The 19,973-nt window shown below is 52.3% G+C and overlaps 1 protein-coding gene across 2 annotated transcripts in view; it reads right to left on the bottom strand.

Moving 5' to 3' along the window:
* The window catches only part of BCAP31 (B-cell receptor-associated protein 31), a 29,142-nt gene that overhangs the window by 540 nt on the left and 8,629 nt on the right, over positions 1 to 19,973 (bottom strand). For both annotated transcript variants that reach the window (XM_018044779.1, XM_018044780.1), the window contains exons 5-7: positions 2,569 to 2,704; positions 1,604 to 1,724; positions 706 to 806 (exon numbers count right to left, since the gene is read on the bottom strand). In XM_018044779.1, coding sequence (XP_017900268.1) covers positions 706 to 806; positions 1,604 to 1,724; positions 2,569 to 2,704 — 358 coding nt within the window. The remainder of the gene's footprint in view (positions 1 to 705; positions 807 to 1,603; positions 1,725 to 2,568; positions 2,705 to 19,973) is intronic.

Here is a 19,973-nt window from a genome sequence, read left to right as displayed (position 1 = left end):
CCATCTCCTGGGCCTCACCTGCCCTCCCTCTCATCCTCACAGTGGCCTCCACATTTCCAAGTCCCTCCCACATCCTGCCTGCCGAGCCTGCTCTCAACTCCAGCTCTTGGTCCTCCTTTGGGGGCTGGGGACAGTCTCTCCACCCTCTGTGGCACCCCAACTTGGGCCCCCAAGCACTCAGTCAAGCTGTCAGAGCTCAGGGATATTTCCGTAGCCCTCACGCCCAGTTTCCGGTCTCCCGGAGCATCTGGAAATGGGGCAAGTGACTAGGACCTGTGATGCTCCCTGCTCTCTGCCCCAGCGCAGGGAAGGCGTGGGGCAGGGAGGGGAGTTTCCCATGAATCTCTCTGGTACTTGCTGGGGCCCTTCAGTAAACCTGAACAGGAGTCAGGGGGGCTCCAAACTGTGCACCAGGGGTACATGGCAGGAAAGGACCTCTTCTCAAGGGCACTGATGCTGGGCACGAGGCTGGGAAGGCCCACAGCACAAAGGGCTGGCCTGGAGACCAAGGCCACCTTGCTAAGTGACTGCCATCTACCAGGTCACAGCCCTCCTACCCAAGGAAGGGTTCTGGCTATTGGGGCCCAGACTGGCACTGTCTGGAGCAGCACTAAAGGAAATCAGGGGAACTGGGAGAGACTGCAGCCAGCTTGCTGCCAAGGCCTTGCCAAGCAGACAGGTCGGCCCAGAGGCTGAGGGGCTGACCTGCAGCTTCGTGTGCTCCTCCAACAGGCGGTCATACTCCTTGGTGAGGCCCTTAGACTGCTTCCGCATGGCCAGAGCTTCATTTTCCGCCTTCTCCAGTTCTGGGGGGAGCACAAATGGTGAAGAAAGGAAAATGAAAAGATGAGGTTGAGGGAGAAAAGCCCTGTTAACTGGAGACAGCAGATGCGGCTGCCCCAGGTCCGCCCCCAGTGAGTGTGTCTGGGAGACCCCTCCTCTCTCAAGAAGACTCCTCCACCAGCTGCTGTGGAAGCATCCAGAAGGGGAGTCTCCAGAAGTGGGAGAGGCCTGGCCAACAAACCCAGAGCAACAGGAAGACATCGGGGCTCCCTCCCCCCAAACCCTGTCATGGAGAGACCCTGTGTGGCTCTCAGCAGGAGTGACTTCAGGGGGGTTGGAGGCCTGGGAGAAACATTCTGAAAAGGTTTGGGGTGAGAGCAGCAGCGGGACCCCAGCCTTGAAGCTGGGAACAAGAGACGTGTCAAGAGAGGGCTTTAGGAAGGAAGCAGATGGGAGCATCACTAGCAGCTCTGGTTTAGCCTGCCTTCCCCACCCACCAGGCCCCTGCTGACAAGACAGAGTGCCATTCCCCATGCCTGGCACTGGCTGAGATGCTCTGGAGGTAGCCCCTGCGTCTCTGGGGTGCCTGGGCCCTCCTTGGTGGGACCCTGCACAGACTGCTAAACCACGAAGCCCCGCTGGCTGAGGCCAACCCCAGCTGGGCTTCGGCTGGGCGAGCTGGGAGCCACTGTTTACTTTCGCCCAGCTCTTCAGCCTGCGTGCGAGCCTGGTATGAATCCTTTGGCACAGAAGGTGCGGCAGCCACCCACGGAGGCTCCAGAGTTCTGGGGGCCACGGGCGACCTGAGGGTAGCGCTCACTTTGCTTGTTGACAGCCAGCTCGTCCTTCAGCCTCTTGAGATCAGCCTTCAGGCTCCTGTTCTCTTCCTGCACCTTCTCTTCGCTGTCCCTGCCACCCAACTTGGTGACACCGCCAGCTTCCTAGGAAGAGCGCCAAGGATCCAGGTCACTCAGGTGGAGGAGGGGAGGGGGGAGGGAGGGAGAGAAGGCCTGGTCTGTCCTCCCCACTGAGCTGGGATTCTTCAAGCTGCCCTGGGCACTGGCCCCTTCGGAAATGTCAGCACAGAATCGGGCCACTGTGTGTTCCCAGCCACCTGCTACAGCTCACAGGCCACATGCCCTGCCTGCCCTGGCTCCATTCTCAGCAGCTCCTCCGAGTTTACCCCCAAGCTAGCCAACAACTCAACTTGCTGTCATTTGGGGACTGCGGCCAGTCAACCCCAACTGATCCAGACCCTCCCGTCTCCCTCTCCCCAAGCGCCACCCTTCACTCTAGCCAAGACGACTCCACACAGCACTGCCAGGCCAACTGTCTTTTGCCTCTGAATCCAGCTCCGTCCATCTCCTCCTCCCCAGCTTGGCTCACACCTCACCTCCTCAGACAAGCCTTTGAGGATTGCCCCACCTCATCCCCAGCTGATAGCCATCCTCAGGAAAACCAGTGGGGTCTTATCTTGGGTGTTTCTGTGCTAACTTGCCCCATGCTCACAGCCCAGGGCTCAGCTCCTTAGGGAGTCGGTTTTATCAGGGAAGAGTCTGACCTGGCTACAGCAGAGGGAGGCAACAGAGCAGCCAGGGCACCCCCTTGCCCACCATGACCCCCAGACCCCTCCCAGACACCTGCCCTTCACAGCAAAAATGTCCATTCATCCATCTGCCTGACTGCTTCACTTTTCGGACAACAGCAACGTCACACATTTCCGAGGCCCACGAAGAATGTCACATGGCAGGGGGGAAGGAAGGGGGTCAGGTGGACCCAACTCACCTTCTTGAGCAGGTCGTTCTCCTCCATGTACTTCTTGGCCGCATCACTGGCACTCTCTGCCTGCTTTTTAAAGGCTTCGTTGGAGGCCAACAGCGTGGCCTGCTGGGAGATGAGAGTCACCAGGCGTCTAAGCAGGCTATAATTGTTGATAAAATGAAGGGAGAGGAAAAAATGGCTCGCGTGAACTTCTCTGGGTTGCGCCCACCCTCTACCTGCCTCCAACCGAGACCTGTCCTTCTGGATCGCCAGCCTGGAGAAGAGCAACGTACTGCCAATACGAGGGCAAAGATGGAGATGGACCTGGGAGTTGTCCTCTGCCACCATGATTGCTAATGCCCCCCCAAAGGCTGCTTGCAGCCCTGGGGCTCTCTTCCAGCCTCGAAGGCACAGGCAGCAGGGGCCTGACAGGACAATGGGGACTGGGTTTACGTCCAGCCTGGAGGCCCAGAACTTGGCACTTTGCAGGGTGGGGCCTGGACATGCCAAAGCAGCCCCGCTGCCCCTTTCCTTGCTGCAAGGCTGCGCTCACCCTGATCACCCGGAGCAGCCCGTGCTAGGGGCACTTTGAACAGGCCAGCTGAATCGTCCAGCCCACCTGGGGAGGCAGACACTACCGCTGCCCCCATTTTACAGAGGGAAACAGAGACTCAGGCGGCTGAAGCCATTGCTTACGAGCCAGAAACCAATGTGGCTAGAATGTGCACTCCTGCCCGTTCTGACCCCAAGGCCCGAGCTGGCAACCACGCCATGTTCTCAGTTTCCAGGGAACCACGCCCCAGGGCAACCACGAGATGGAGACACCTCTTCTTTCCTCAGCCCCTTCCCGTGGGCAGTCCACAGGCGGCTGCCAGAGCACATGTGTCAGACAGGATCACCACCCTGAGGTTTCCCAGGGCGAGGGGGACAGAGGATAAGGGATCAGGGCCCAGGCACATATCTCAGGTCCAGACCAGCCACGCCGCTGCCAGCCAGAAGGATCTCTGTTCGTCTCCAAGGCCAACTGTTCAATATCACGGTAATCCAAGTCAATGCCCCGACCCGTAATGCTGAAGAAGCTGAAGTTGAATGGTTCTATGAAGACTTTTTAGAACTAACACCCAAAAAAGATATACTCTTCATTATAGGGGACTGGAATGCCAAAGTAGGAAGTCAAGAAACACAGGCACGTTTGGCCTTGGAGTACAGAATGTAGCAGGGCAAAGGCTAGGATGGACCTACCCAGTCACTGCCCCGAGGAGGGTGGGGGACAGCCAGGGCCCCAGGGGCAAAGGGAGGACTCAGCGAGGGTATTTCCCCAACGAAGTGCTCACTCTTAGGAGACAAAGCAACTGAGGCCGCCTGCTGAGGCATCATCTCTGGCCTCTACAGGGCTCTTGTGGACACCTGCTACTCACACCGGCCGAGAGGAGCAGGGAGAGACGGGAGGGCCCCTGCCAGGGATGAGCCTGAGGTGAAGCGGTTCATGGGGGCTATGAGGGACCCATCACGCTTCCTGGTCCAGAGAGCGGCTTCAGGGGCCCCTGTCAGGATGGGGAGAGCCAGGCGACTGATTCCTGGCAGGAAGGGAGAGTTTCCAGTGACATGTGCTCTCTAAAATTAGCGAGCGGGACCTCGTGGCTTGGGGCTCAGGTTTCCCTGTCTCAGCCATGACTGCCCACCAGCCTGCCCCCCACCGGGCTGCAGCCCTCGAAATGCAGGGACTTCTCGAGTGCCCCCAGGAGCCAGAGAGAGAGGAGCAACGTGCCTGAGGCACACAGGCAGAGTGGCGGTCCCCGGAGAAGCCCTTCAGGAAAGGCAAGTCTCACTCAACCCTGAGCCCACAGGCAGCCCCGAGACGATCCTGGTGGGGTGGAGCCAGCTGCTCCTCCCAGCTGGAGACTGGGTTGGGGGGGAGGGCACGTGTGCCACCTGGCAGACCCAGCCAGCAATGATGGGGCGGGCCAACTCGAAGTGACGCTCCCTGTTTGCCAGCCCCCACAGGCCGACTGCGGCAGGGCTGTGAGTGAGCAAAGCGGCTGAGCCAGGGAGGCCAGGCCCAGCTCTGCTCGGGGCCCTCCCGGCCCAGCCCCGCTGACGGAGAACCAGGGTGAGCAGCAAGAGTGAACACGTGGTACTGAGCCCCAGAATTGCCCACTGTGAGGGGCTCCCTGATTCAGGTCAGGAACCTCCAGGATCAGGGCCCTGCCCCTGCCACGTGTCTTTCACGCCAACCGTCTTCATCCTTGTCCTCTCCTTTCTTGTTAGACCTGTTCCTCCAACCCAGCCCCTGGCGATTCCGGGTAATTCCCTCTGCCAGGAGCCTCATCCCTCCAGGCGCTCCTGCCCAGCAGCCCAAGCCCCTCATGGCTCCCTTGGCCCCTCCACGCCCCAACCTACACTGACCTGAGCCTTGCCCTGACCACGCCACCAGCAATAACCACCGCATCCCAGGAGCAGCCTGTCTGTAGCATTTGGGGCGGCTGACAGGTCACCCCCTTGCAATTCTCCCCTGCCCTTCCCTCCAACACTCCCGAATGCCTGCCTTCAGGATCTTGGCCAGATCTCCACATCCAGTGGCCTACCCTCTGGTAGCTCCTGTGTGTCCCCAAGGCATGGCCAACTCAGCCCATCCAAGACAAGCCAACCAGCCCTGCGGTAGATGGCATCGCTGATCTACCTGAGCTCTCGGACTTGCATGTCACCCGGGGCCCCAGTCCTCCTGAGGCCTCACTGCTTCTTTCCTAACTGGAGGCTCCTAACTGGCCTCCTCCCTATCCTTGATCATACAGTTTTGCAAACCACAACCCCAAGGAAAGCCAGCGACCCTTCTCCAAGACAGTCTGACCATGTCACCCCTCTGCTGCGATCCCTGATGCCCCCCCTTCTGCCTCTGGCTGGCACACAGCCGTTGGTGAGCTGGCTCTTGTCCCCTCCCCACCTGCTTGGCCCTCTACTCCAGTAACACTGAACCGCTGGCTGTGCGTGAGCACACCAGTTCCCACTTGCCTCATACCACGCCGCTGCATGTCAGCTGGCGCCAGTCCCCCTCCCGGTGGAGCGTGCTCACTGATGACTCAAGAGCCGGCCTGCTCTCCCCTCCAAGCCTCTCCTCAAACGCCCAGGGTCCCCTCTACCCGTTGAACAGTCCCTGCTCTCTCCTGACCATCTCCCCACATCACCATGTCACTTGCTCCTCACTGGCTGCCCAGACACAGATGCCTTTGGGCCCAGGACAGCACCCTCAATCTCCCAACCCTCCTGTCCCAGGTCCACCGGGAAGGGGCCCAGCAGATGACGTCTCTTGCCCCCCGCAGCTGTGAGACCACACCTCTGGCCAGGACAGAACATGGGTCTAGGGCCCTGGCTCTCACTAGACTCAGCCTTCCCTCAGCCCAGCCGCAGCGAGGGGGACACAGGCTGACACGGGCAGGGCTTGCCCATCAGTTGAACCATAGGCTGACAGCAGGTGCCATGTCAGACCCGCGGTGATGAGCCAGCTAGGCTTGTGACTGCCATGGTAGCTAAGAAGGCACTTGGGAAACACTCATCATCAAAGCTGGGGGCAGAGCCCAGTGCCCTGGCCCAAGTTCAAAGGATGCCCCTGCCGGTTACCTGGAAAAACCAAGAGCAGCACTCCCTAGCATGGCCATCCAGGCCTACCCAGGAGTAGGCATTCTAGAACTTCTTACTGCCCCTGACACATTAGGCCCCATGCTCCTGGGCCTGCCCTTCATTCACCCAAGATCCAGCTCCAAAGCTCCTGAAACCCTCCTCTCCCTCTCAGGCACATCAGTGCACCCTTTTTCTATCTGTCTCCTGAATGCTCTGAGTCTACCCTGGGACCCAGACCCAGGACAGAGCAGGGCACACGGTGGGAGGTGCTCCACTTCAGAATCTCCAAGTCTCAACAGCACAGAGATGGCAGTCAGCCCAGAGAGAAGGCTGGCGGCCTGCTCTCCCCAGGCCTGCTGGCCCCACTCCATCACGCTCAGCTCGACCGCCCAAGTCCTGTTCTGCAGGTACCTATTCTTAGCCATTTCTGGACAACAGGTGAGAAATCACCGCCAAAGGGATTTCCCAGAGGCACAGGGCTGGCAGAGGGGCCCAGGGTCTGGGTTATAAATGCATCCAGTGACAGAGGGAGACGTCAGGGCCCAAACCATAAGAGAATTCAAAAGTGGCCTTGGCAGACAAACGTCACCCCCAGAGACCTGGTGAGATGTTTCTGGACACTGAAGAGGGCTTTCCTAAAAAACTGAGTAAACAAGAGTCGGCAGTAGAGAGAGAACCAAGCATATCAAACAGCAGGGACGTGCTTCACAGGTGCTTTCCACCAATCCTGTCTGCCTCCTCTGGGTGAACTGGAGGGGAGGGCTGGCTTCATAGGAAGTAAGAAGAGAGCAAGGAGTGTCCTCGCACATCCCAAATGGAATATTCTAGGCCTGTGCCCACCCCGCTCTACCCTGGCTGTTGCCAATCCTGCCACAAGCATTTACCAAGTCACTCGGCTCTCAGGAAACGACAGGACAAGACAAATGGGCAGGCACCTTCCCTTACCCTGTTGTACCGCGCGAGCAGGAAGCTGGGGTCACAGCGCCACCTGTTGACATTCTAGGCTGACTACAACCCTGTCCCAGGTGGTGCCCTGCACCGCAGGTGGACACCAAGGCAAAACACAGAGGCTGCGGTGCAGACGCGTGGGGAGGTGGCCGCCCTGGCGAGGAGCCAAAAGCCAGGTGCCGCCCCAGCAAAAGCTTGAGGCAAAGGAGACAGGCAAAGTCTAATAGTAGGGCTAAAGTGGCCGCAGGGAACTCTCACCCTAATGAGTCTCGAGTCACAGAAATAAGGAGGCGGCAGAAGGGGAAGAACTGACTCAGAAACTGTCCAGGGAAAAATCTTCTGAGGGCTGCCCCCATCCATCCATCTCAGGAGTACATTTCAGCCCTCAGAGTTCCTCTTCACCCTTGAAGTCAGAAAAAACGGGAGGGGGTTGGGGAAAGGCCAAGACCCTGCAGCAACTCGAGCTTAAGCCCCGATGTCTACTCTGGGGACAGCAAGGCCAGACAGAGTGCAGGGGCGGCAGGCCCTCTGGAGCTGAAGAGAAGCCATAAACAGGAGCAAGCTTGTCACACTGCCTTCTTGAAACCAGGGACAGAGAGCAACCAAGAGGCCACACACCCCAGGCAGATGCTCCAGTGCTGAAATGCACTGGGGGCACTCTGGCTACTTGGACAGAGTGGGAGGTGAGTGGGTAACAGGTAGGGAGGCCAGAGCTCCCCAAGCGGCAGGAGGAAATAAAGTGCAGGGTTTTTTGCCTTCTCTACACAAAACTCAGATGGGTGTATCTCTTCTTTTCTCCTTTGCCTTTCCCTTCTCTTCTTTTCACAGCTATTTATAACGCCTCCTCAGACAGCCATTTTGCCTTTTTGCATTTCTTTTCCTTGGGAATGGTCTTGATCACTGCCTCCTGTACAATGTCACAAACCTCCATCCATAGTTCTTCAGGCATAGTTCTTCTCTATAGACCTAATCCCTTGAATCTATTAGTCACTTCCACTGTATAAACCTAAGAGATTTGACTTAGGTCATACCTGAATGACCTAGTGGCTTTCCCTACTTTCTTCAATTTCAGTCTGAATTTGGCAATAAGGAGTTCATGATCTGAGCCACAGTAAGCTCCCAGTCTTGTTTTTACTGACCGTATAGAGTTTCTCCATCTTCGGCCGCAAAAAATATATCAATCTGATTTCGGTATTGACCACCTGGTGATGTCCCTGTGTAGAGTCTTCTCTTGTGTTGTTGGAAGCGGGTGTTTGCTATGACCAGTGCGTTCTCTTGGCAAAACTCTGTTAGCCTTTGCCCTGCTTCATTCTGTACCCTAAGGCCAAACTTGCCTGTTACTCCAGGTATCTCTTTAATTCCTACTTTTGCATTCCAGTCCCCTACAATGAAAGGACATCTTTTTTTGGTGTTCTTTTTTTTTTTTAACTTTTTATTTATTTATTTTTGGCTGAGCTGGGTCTTCCTTGTGGTGAGTGAGCTTCTCTAGCTGTGGCAAGGGATTAGTTGCCCTGATTCACATGGGATCTTAGTTCCTCGACCAGGAATCGAACCTGTATCCCCTTCATTGGAAGGTGGATTCTTAACCACTGGACCACCAAGGAAGTTCCCCTGGTGTTAGTTCTAAAAGGTCTTGTAACGTCTTCACAGAACCGTTCAACTTCAGCTTCTTCAGCGTTACTGGTCAGGGCATAGACTTGGGATTACCGTGATAGTGAATGGTTTGCCTTGGAAACGAACAGAGTTCATTCTGTCATTTTTGAGATTGCATCCAAGTACTGCATTTTGGACTCTTGTTGACTATGATGGCTACTCCATTTCTTCTAAGGGATTCTTGCCCACATTAACAGATATAATGGTCATCTGAGTTAAATTCACCCATTCCAGTCCACCGATTCCTAAAATGTTGACATTCACTCTTGCCATCTCCTGTTTGACCACTTCCAATTTGCCTTGATTCATGCACCTAACATTCCAGGTTCCTATCCAATATTGCTCTTTACAGCATTGGACTTTACTTCCATCACCAATCACATCCAAAACTTGGTGTTGTTTTTGCTTTGGCTCCACCTCTTCATTCTTTCTGGAGTTATTTCTCCACTGATCTCCAGTAGCATATTGGGCACCTACCGATCTGGGGAGTTCCTCTTTCAGTGTCCATTCTTTTTTCCTTTTCATGCTGTTCATGGGGTTCTCAAGGCAAGAATACTGAAGTGGTTTGCCATTTCCTTCTCCAGTGGACCATGCTTTGTCAGAACTCTCCAGCACAACCTTCCAAATAGCTGAGAAAAGAAGAGAAGCTAAAGGTAAAGGAAAAAAGAAAAGATACCCATCTGAATGCAGGGTTCCAAAGAACAGCAAGGAGAGATAAGAAAGCCTTCGTCAGTGATCAATGCAAAGAAAGACAGGACAACAGTAGAATGGGTAAGACTACCAATCTTTTCAAGAAAATTAGAGATACCAAGTGAACATTTCATGTACAGATGAGCACCATAAAGGACAGAAACTGTGTGGACCTAACAGAAGCAGAAGATGTTAAGAAAAGGTGGCAAGAATACACAGAAGAACTATACAAAAAAGATCTTAATGACCTAGAAAACCATAATGGTGTGATCACTCACCTAAAACCAGACATCTTGGAGTGTGAGGTCAAGTGGGCCTTAGGAAGCATCACTATGAACACAGCTAGTGGAGGTGATAGAATTCCAGCTAAGCTATTTCAAATCCTAAAAGATGACAATGTTAAAGTGCTGTACTCAATATGCCAGCCAATTTGGAAAACTCAGCAATGGCCACAGGACTGGAAAAGGTCAGTTTTCATTCCAATCCCAAGGAAAGGCAATGCCAAAGAATGTTCAAACTACCGCACAATTGCTCATTTTACACATTAGCAAAGTAATGCTCAAAATTCTCCAAGTGAGGCTTCAACAGTACATGAACCAAAAACTTCCAGATGTTCAAGCTAGATTTAGAAAAGGCAGAGGAACCAGAGATCAAATTGCCAACATCTGCTGGATCATCGAAAAAGCAAGAGAGTTCCAGAAAAACATCTACTTCTGCTTTACTGACTAATGCCAAAGCCTTTGACTATGTGGATCACAACAAACTGGACAATTCTTCAATAGATGGGAATTCCAGATCACCTTACCTGCCTCCTGAGAAATCTGTATGCAGGTCAAGAAGCAACAGTTAGAACCCTACGTGGAACTCAGCTATCAGGGAATCCATCTGCCATGCAGAAGACCCCAGTTGCATGTGGATTCTTTACCAATTGAGCTATCAGGAAATCCACCTGCAATGCAGAAGACCCGAGTTTGATTCTGGGGTCGGGAAGATCTGCTGGAGAAGGGATAGGCTACCCACTCCATTATTCTTGGGCTTCCCTTGTGGCTCAGCTGGTAAAGAATCCACCTGCAATGCAGGAGACCTGGGCTGGGAAGATCCCCTGGAGAAGGGAAAGGCTACTCACTCCAGTAAGTACTATGGCCTGGAGAATTCCATGGACTGTATAGTCCATGGGGTCACAAAGAGTCGGACGGGACTGAGTAACTTTCACACACAAAAGTGTTTTTCTTATGGAAATGTTTTTCTTAATGAAACTATGTATTTGCTTTAAAATCTGCCTTTCTTCAAAGTAGTTCAAGATTAACTTTTTTTCTTTTCTCAAACCTTGGGCTGATAATGGTTCAACAAACCAGTATTCATGTCAATTGTTTTATCGCCGGGGGAATGGGACAACTTGTACCATCCTATCTCAAAAATGCATATATATTGTGGGAGAGGGGCCTGGTGAAACTCCCCCAGTCTTGAGGTATCTCTCTTATCTGATTAATAAGCTTACTAACAGACATATTCTGTCCCCTTCTGATGTCTATGCCAGAAGCTTTCCCTATCTGTTATACTTTAATAAAACTTTGCTAAACAAAATGCTCCAAGTGGTCAAGCCTCGTCTCTGACCCTGGCTCAAACTCCTCTCCTCTGGAGGTCATGACTCGGCTTGCAGAAGCAACCTTTCAGAGGGAGGGAGCAGTCACCCCAGATGTGCCCCACATAGCAGGTAAGTGTTAGTCGCTCAGTCATGCCTGACTCTTTGCAACCCCATGGACTGCAGCCCACTAGGTTCCTCTGTCCATGAGACTTACGAGGCAAGGATACTGGAGTGGGTTGCCACTGGTGACTTTCTTCTCCAGAGGATCTTCCCAACCCAGGGATCGAACCCCGGTCTCCTGTACTGCAGGCAAATTCTTTACCAACTGAGCTACAAGGAAAGCCCCACACAGTACTCCAATCCAAAGCTAAGTGTCTCTTGCAAGGCAATGAGCCCAGGAAAGAGGCCTGGCCCAAACAGGGAACAAAGCAAAGGACTAGAGAAGGTATCAGCTACTCAATCCAACACAGAGGCCACTGGTGGCCTTTCCGTTCAAATAAATTAAAATTTTGGTCCTATCACTTCATGGCAAGTAGATGGGGAAACAATGGAAACACTGACAGACTTTATATCCTTGGGCTATAAAATCACTGCAGATGGAGACTTGCAGCCATGAAATTCAAAGACGCTTGCTCCTTGGAAGAAAAGCTATGACCAACCTAGACGGCATATTAAAAAGCATGCCAACAAAGGTCCGTCTAGTCAAAACTACGGTTTTTCCAGTGGTCATGTATGGACGTGAGAGTTGGACTATAAAGAATGCTGAGCCCCGAAAAATTGATGCTTTTGAACTGTGGTGTTGAAGAAGACTCTTAAGAGTCCCGTGGACAGCAAGGAGATCAAACCAGTCAATCCTAAAAGAAATCAGTCCTGAATATTCACTGGAAGGACTGCTGCTAAAGCTCCAATACTTTGGCCACCTGATGCAAAGAACTGAATCACTGGAAAAGACTCTGATGCTGGGAAAGACTGAAGGCAGGAGAAGGGGGACAACAGAGGATGAGATGGCTGGATGGCATCACCAACTCGATGGATGTGAGTTTGAACAAGCTCTGGGAGATGGTGATGGACAGGGAAGCCTGGCGTATTGCAGTCCGTGGGGTCGCGAAGAGTCGGACATGACTGAGCGACTGAACTGAAATGATATTAAATGAAAAATCTAGCTCCTCAGTCACAGCAGCCACACTTGTTCACAGCGAGCATGTTTCCAGCCTGGAGGCAACTGGTCAGATGGCGCTGGGCTGGAGAAGCTCACAGTCCTTCCCATCTACAGACCTGCTCTCCATGCCTCCTGTCCTCTGCCTTCCGAGAAAGGGACCCTGCTGGAACATTAGGCTTCCTTCCCATGACCTTGGAATCAGGAAGACTGAGCCCCTATTGTTTGGCACTGTGCCCCCAAACTGCTCATTTGCCATTTGCCTTTACAGTATGAGGAAGAGAATTCTTTGTCCAAAACCAAGTAGCTGAGCAAATAATCCAATTTTAAAAGAAGCTGATGCTCGTTCTGATGCATGTCAGATGGTCTTCCGTGATCTCTTCACAGGCAACTCCCCTCACTTTACCGCAGTCCCCACTTTATCAGAGCCCCTGCTGGGCCTAGCACCCACAGGACACCAGCACACTAATGCAGCTGGGGGACTTTGGCTGGAGGAGGAGGGGACCAGAAATCAATGGACTTATCAAAAAGTCTGTTACTCAGTGCTTAGCTCTGAAGCACTATTGTATTTAGAGTCTCAGAAAATGATGGCAGCTGATTGACAGATCAAGAGGAAATAAAGGCCAAAAATCCCTCTACCTGGCCTTCTAAGGTCAGCCCTTCAGTTAAATCACTTTATCTCTGGGATGATCTCGAGCATCAGGTTTTAAAAACCCCTCAGTTACCTTATTTAGATGCGGATTAAAGCAAGAGTAAAAAAGTATACTTTTCTAGGTTTCCCTTGTGGCTCAGCTGGTAAAGAATCCACCTGCAATGCAGGAGACCTGGGTTCGATCCCTGGGTTGGGAAGATCCCCTGGAGAAGGCAAAGGCTACCCCCCTCCAGTATTCTGCCCTGGAAAATTCCATGGACTGTATAGTCCGTGAGGCCACAAAGAGTCAGACACGACTGAGCCACTTTCACTTTCCTTTCACTTTCAAAAAAGTATAAGCAAAACCTGCAAAGTAATCTGGGAAATGTGACCAATCACCACTGAGTTGGTTACTATGAAGTTACTCTAAGGTTCTCATACACAAAATGCTAGCATGCTTAAGACTTTTTAACCAAGTTCCTCTCTTTTCAAGGCTAAAAATCCTATTTTTAGCAAAGCAAAAAGTCCTATTTTGCCTGTAAACACGCTATTTGGGATTGGCTTCAAAATACATACTAGAGGATCATGGGGGTGATCAAACTAGACTGGCCAAGGAGACCATGGAGATGATGAAACTGAGTGACACCCTCGAGGGGCTGCTCTTCTCTGCTGCCTCCAGTGCTCGGCCAGGCCTGAGAACCCCCAGCAACATCCAACCAGACGCCAGGGCCCTGAGGCTTCCTCGGTGTGTCCCCCCAAGCCCTTCCTCAGCCGGCCTCTCCTGGCCCTCCACTCGTCCCCCTGCACTCACTCTCCCCACCCTGTGCCCAGCCCGGGAAGACCCTGAGGGCCAGGCCTGGCATTCTCTGTGGCACAGCCCACCACACGAGTGGGGAAAATCCCACAAAACTCTCTCACTACTTGGGGTGATACCAGGAACAATCACTGTTTATGAAACACTCCCCACAGGCCAGGCAGGATGCCAAGAACACAGCCCCGGTCACCTTGATCCTTACACCAAGCCTGTGAAAAGGCATTCTCAGCCATTTAACCGGGAAGGAAAAGGCTCCAGAGACTGAGTGATTTCCTCGAGGTAACATGGCTCAACAGTAACAGACCCAGGGCCCAAACCCAGCTAATTCCAACACCCACTCTCACTACAGCCGCCTGCCTCTCAGGGCCATCTTGGGCTGTTACAGCCCCCTGGGCAAGGGAACTTCGCAACAAAGCCCAGGCCGCCCCATCCGTACTGACTGTGGCGACAGAACCCAGCCCTAAAGAAGTAGACAGAAACCAAGAGGGAACCGCAGACCAAGTTCAGGTCGTTATAGATGGAGCAATTTCACACACAAGGCCCTTCCCAGGTCTGGATGCAACTACTAGTTTGGTCCTGACCATTCACATTTCCTCAAAGGCAAAGAAAACAGAGCTTGAGTCTTAGAACCTGCAAACCTCAGCCCACCAAGAGCTGCTGGGCAGCCACATCCACAACTGCAGAGTGACACCGGCCAGTTGCAGCCCCACTCAGAGCAGGGAAGGAGGCACGAAGGCAACAGATGAGAGACAGCACACACCGCCCGGGTCCGTACTAAATGGTGACCTGCACCGTGCCCTCACAGACCAAAGACCCACAGCACGGTGCCAGAACCAGCAGCATCCGTGTCCTCAATACGTGTGTCTTCACACGCACTCCCGCAGCTGCAGCATTCCTGCTCCCAGCGCTCAGGAGACCTGAAAAGCTGGACGTCCAACCTAGAACAGTCAGCGCAGCAGCTCGAAGAGTTCAACCTAGACACGGGCCTGAAGCCAGCCCTGTCTGCCCAGGACACTCCCTTCAGGCCCGAAGGGGAAGGCAGCCCTGTGTATGTGCCCAGCCCTTGGCATGGAGCCGGCAAAACTAGAGGGGGTGACCCTAGGTCGCCATGTCCCAGGCCACCAGGGCCTTGGAGGTCAGCACAACACGGGCCTTGCACCATAGGATGAGGAAGGCAGGAAGCACAAACAGGGGGTCTGGGCTGGAGTGGCAGGCCAGGGGGTGGGGGTGGGGGTGGTCCAGGCTGAGGCCACGGAAATAGGGAAGGAGCCCCACGTGGCTGGTTCATGACAGAGAGACCAAAGCAAAGACTCAGAGGGCTGCAGGAAGGGGTCACATCCTGAAGGTCTCAGGGTCAGGCCTTGATGTCAAAGGGGTCACATACTGAAGGTCTCAGGGTCAGGCCTTGAAGGCACTGGAAGCAGGGGCAGTGGGGTGGTTTTATACCATCAGAAAGCTTGCTTAGCTGGACCAGGCAGCGCAGACAGGCTATGAGGGCAACTCTGGGACAGGAAGCCTACCTGAGATGATGCAGCACTTTCTGGACACCAAGGAAGAGAAGCTCAGGAGGTAAGCTCCCTGTTTTGTGGAGTGGGGACAGAGTTCCCGTTTGGAAGATGAAGAGTTTGGGAGGGCTGCCTGAACTACACTCCTGAGCTGCACACCTAAAAATGGTTTTGGGTGGAGGGGGTACTTCACTGGTGGTCTGGTGGTTAGGACTCTGTGCCTTTAGTGCCAAGGGCCCGGGTTCAATCCCTGGTAGGGGAACTAGGATCCTACAAGCCATGCAGCCAGGCCAAAACAGCAATCAACGAATACGAGAAAGCCTGTCTGACAATCTCATATACTACAGAAGAATGAAAAAGTGGTTCAGAAAGCCCGCTTGATGCTGTATGTACGTTTGACAAACAAACGAACGAAGAAGATACCACAGGAACTGGGGAAACACCTGTGATGAGAAAAACGGGCAGAACTCCCCGGGGCTTCTGTGTGGAGACAGCTGTTCTCGAACTTCGCAGCCCAGCCCACAGCTGGGCTTTCTCAGCAGGAAGCACTGAGACCTGGGAAGGTAGCAAGCTGCCCCACATTAGAGCAACCATGGAGCAGCAGGGCAGAGCTCTGTGAGGAAGGACACACTTGTTTAAGGATGTGATGCATTCTTTTAAGTCCGCGGCCCCCATTTGCAATTATGAGGGCTGCTCAAGGCTCCCCGCCACCATGTGCTCTTTTCCGGTTGGTGGTGGTCGCCCGCATAACCTGAGCTCCCCGACTAGGGATTGAACCCAAGCCCTTGGCAGTCAAAGCGCGGATTCTTAACCACTGGACCACCACCAGGGAATTCTCCCTGCTGTGTGCTCTTAACTGCAGACCCAGGAGGAGGCAGCGCCACTCCCAGCCTCTTCTCCTAGCCTTGCTCTCTCCCTCTGTGGTCCCCTCACCACTAACCTGCTGTCTCTCTCTCCTAGTCTTGTCTCTCCATTAATCGGCCTTCATTACCCTTAACCTGGCTTCCAGGGAGTGGTCGCCCAGCCCTCTCACCCACCCGCCATCCTTCAACCCCTCCGTGAAGCCACCCACCTCCACCGCCCAGCCCCTGCTTCCTCGGGCCTTCCAGCGGGCCTCTCAAGCTCCCTTCCCCCACATGCATGAGCGCGTGCCACTCTTCCTCTGGGTTTTGCCACTCTGCGGGCACCCACAGCAGAACCACCACCGCCTCTGCCTCCAAGGCTTGGGATCCCCACTAGTTTCCCCCCTTTCTCCCACCAACACCTCAGAAACCTGGTTCAGGGCACCAGCATTTCCCAATTCAGTGATCTCCCCTTTGCGCCCCCTGCTTCTAGGTGCTCTTGCGCTAAAAACTACCCCACCCCAGGTGCTGTTGCCAAGTACAAATGTGCAACTCGGACCACGGCACAGCACCGCTGGAAAAACGCAGCGCTCTATCACACAGAGATTGGGTACGCACTCTGAAACTGGCATTAAAAACCCTCCACCATGTCTCTGTCCACTCCTGTGTCATCCACCCTGTTCCATGTGCTCCTTCTCTAACAGCCCACTGGGGTTCTGGGACTGGGCCAGTACCTGCCAGTGAGACAAGTGCAAATTCGCAGGAGAAAAACAGATAGGAAGACAGACACAAACACTATGACCAGGAGGTCCAGCTGAGAGGCATGCAAAGTGGCAACTAAGAGAGGTTTTCCTGGTTTATGAGAGAAAACTGGGGGACTGAGCCTGATGTTCAGCAGCGGGGAACTGGTAGATTCGTAAGAATACTGGAAACTGATGGGCTGTCATAGAACAATGTTCATGACAGACAGTGGAAGATCCAAGTTCGCCTGTGGTAGTTCCAATGTGAAGACACATGTGGCTGCTGTAGGGAAAGAACCCAGGTGCTGAGGTCCTATCACTTTAAATCGGAATTCTCAGTTCTACTGATGACTAGCTCTGGGAACTTGGGTCTCTGAACCTCAGCTTTGCAGAACTACTGTAAAAATTAATGTGTGCTTGGCACATGGAATCCTTAACATATGGTAGCTGATATCAGTCTAGAAAGATATTCAACAAAGGCATGTGGCAACGTTGGTTGACATTTTAGAGGATGTCTTTTATTTATCTAAAGACTTAACTTCCTCCAAAGGCTATATACTATCAGATGGTTTAATAACCTTCAGATGGGGGCTTCCCTGGTGGTCCAGTGGTTAAGAATCCGCCTTGCAAGGCAGGTGATGATCCTTGGGTGGGGAACTAAGATCCCGCATGCCATGGGGCAACTGAGCCCTCGTGTAACAACTACTGAAGCCCATGCACTCCAGAGACTGTGCCACAATTAGAGAGCCCATAGGCCACAAAGATCCCACATGACACAGCGAAGATCCTGCAGGCTGCAAGTAAGACCAATGCAGCCAAATAAATAATCTTCAGAGTACAAAAGGGACTAAGATTAAAGTCACTGTACTCCTACAACTTAGGCTAAGGCTGATGCACAGATTGTGTGCTTGACCCAGGCACCTTCCTACCAAAATCCAGAGGAACAAACAGCCTACTATCTAGTCTACAGTCAGAGGCAGACTATAAACCAACATCTGTTACTTAGAGCTCACACCAACACAAACAAGCAGGCATCCAAACTGGTATCAGAACTAGACAGAGGCTTGGGCTGGCCATTTAGAACCTGTACAACTCAAACCATCTCTCCAGTGCTCCCTCTCTCCCGGGTTGCCCTTTTCCACTTACAAAGGACCCCTTCTTTATGAAGGTATTACAGAAGTCCTTACTGATTTCAAGCCGAACCAGAACGCAAACAATTCACACACACAACTACACTCCCTCAGTATTCTTGCAGCAGCTCTGTCTCCTGTACAACGATGCCCTGGTTATGGAGCTAAGACCGTGAGTGGGACTCTGCAAAACAATTCTAATACACCTAAACTTGACCCAGCCGTGACAGAGAGACATCTCTCTTGTTCTTTCACACAGACTTGCACATGGCTAACAAGAGTTAGTGGGTCATTTATGCAAAAGAAAAGTGTACAAAAGTTGAGAGGAACACGGAAGCAAAGCCATGTAGGACAATAAAGGAACTAGTCCATGTAGGGCAGACAGAGAAGAGAAGGCAGTCTTCAAAAAGAAAGCGCTTCCAAAACTATAGGACAGAGCATTGTTTCTGGAAATACCAACCAGATACACGAGGAGAGGGAAAGAGTACACCAAGTGTTTTAAATGCGCTTGACCACTGAGTCACTTTGCTGTACACCCAAAATTAACACAACATTGTAAATGAACTATAGCTCGATTTTTTCAATGGTTAACAAACAATAGGATCACTGGGAGCTCAGCGAAATGCAGGTCCTTGTCAGCAGGCCGGGGGCAGGGCAGAGGGTCTCGATTCCCAACAAGCCCCCAGGTCTGGCCAGTGCTGCTGGCCACAGGCCACGTTGAGAGCAGCTAGGTGCCAGGGAACCAGCATCCCACAGATCCCATTTCCAATAATTAAACAGAGAAAAAGGGAAAAAAAAAAAGAAGCATCCTGTGCCAGATTAGAAAGCATCAATGTGAGAAAGTGGTTTTTTAATGGTAAAAATTTCCAACCAGCTCACATATGTGTGACCAGGGAACTGATTTAATACACGATGGTGCCCTTACAGCACGGAACACTGCAGAGCCATGAAGCACAGAAGTCTGTGCAAGTCACTTGGAAAAACCACCAAGATAATTGAGTGAAAAGGGCAAGTCAAAGCAGAGCAAAAGAAAAAAAAAAACCCACAGTGCTCATAAGAAAAAAGTTAACATATATGTAAAAGATTATTTTTAAAAGTTTCAGAAATATCCCACTTATTACCTATAGCTATCCCTGGAGATGAAAACTTGCAGTTTCTCACCACACATTACTATTTGAAGTTTGGGGGGCTTTGTTTATTTTTACAGTGAGTAGGGATAACTTCTGCAATCAGAGTAACAAAGGTGATAGTTGTGTTCTTAAAGCATTTCCTGCAAGCTGCCTGTGAGCTGTGTATTTGGACAAGAACAGTTCTACGGCTAATGTCATGCAGAGAAGTTCCTCAAAGGTCACAGCCATCATACAGGGTCTGACCCCTAGACGAGGGAGGAGTATATCATCTTGGAAAATTCTAGAAACTAAACAGATCATCTGTGGACAACTAGTGAATCCACACCAATCCTTGGGGTCACTTTCCTTTTCTAAAAAGTCACACAAGAACTTTACATCTTTTTTTTTTTTTTTGATCAGCTACTGGACAGGGATCCAGGAGAGTGTGGCAGGTACAGCAAAGCCTCTTTCAGCCAAGATAGACAACGAACAGATGGGGAGCTGCGGGAACAACCAGGCCCAAGAAGCTACTGTCTGACACATTTTAAAGGGAATTTGCTGAAACCTTCCTTACATGCTTGTCAGATGGAGAGGTCACAGCACAGTGGGGGAAGCAGCTGAGAGAACAGAGCGTACTGGACCAGCGGTCCAGATCTCACTCTCCTCTCGTAGACTCCACGACCCCCTTAGGAAAAGGCAGAGATATAAACGACGACTGCTCTTCTTTAAATTCACCTGTCTGGGTTCGAAAGGAGACTGCCAACTGCTCTGCACCCTGACTGTGGTGGTGTTCTCTGCACTGGTCAAGCTAGAACTAGATGCTGACTTGTGCTTTACACCAGTTTTTTGAAGTCAACTGCAGGAATTAAGCTGGAATGCCTAACTTCATGGTGTCGCAGAGGACTGAGCTGACCACACACTCACTCATCTGATATACCTGGCTACCCACTGTTCCCTGGCCCACTCAGATAATACCTGCCCTGGAGGCATTCTTCTGGAAGAGATCACAAA

This window comes from Capra hircus, unplaced genomic scaffold (genome assembly GCF_001704415.2).
Source record: "Capra hircus breed San Clemente unplaced genomic scaffold, ASM170441v1, whole genome shotgun sequence".
Classification (NCBI taxonomy): Eukaryota; Metazoa; Chordata; class Mammalia; order Artiodactyla; family Bovidae; genus Capra; species Capra hircus.
This window is presented reverse-complemented; position numbering and strand designations above follow the sequence as displayed.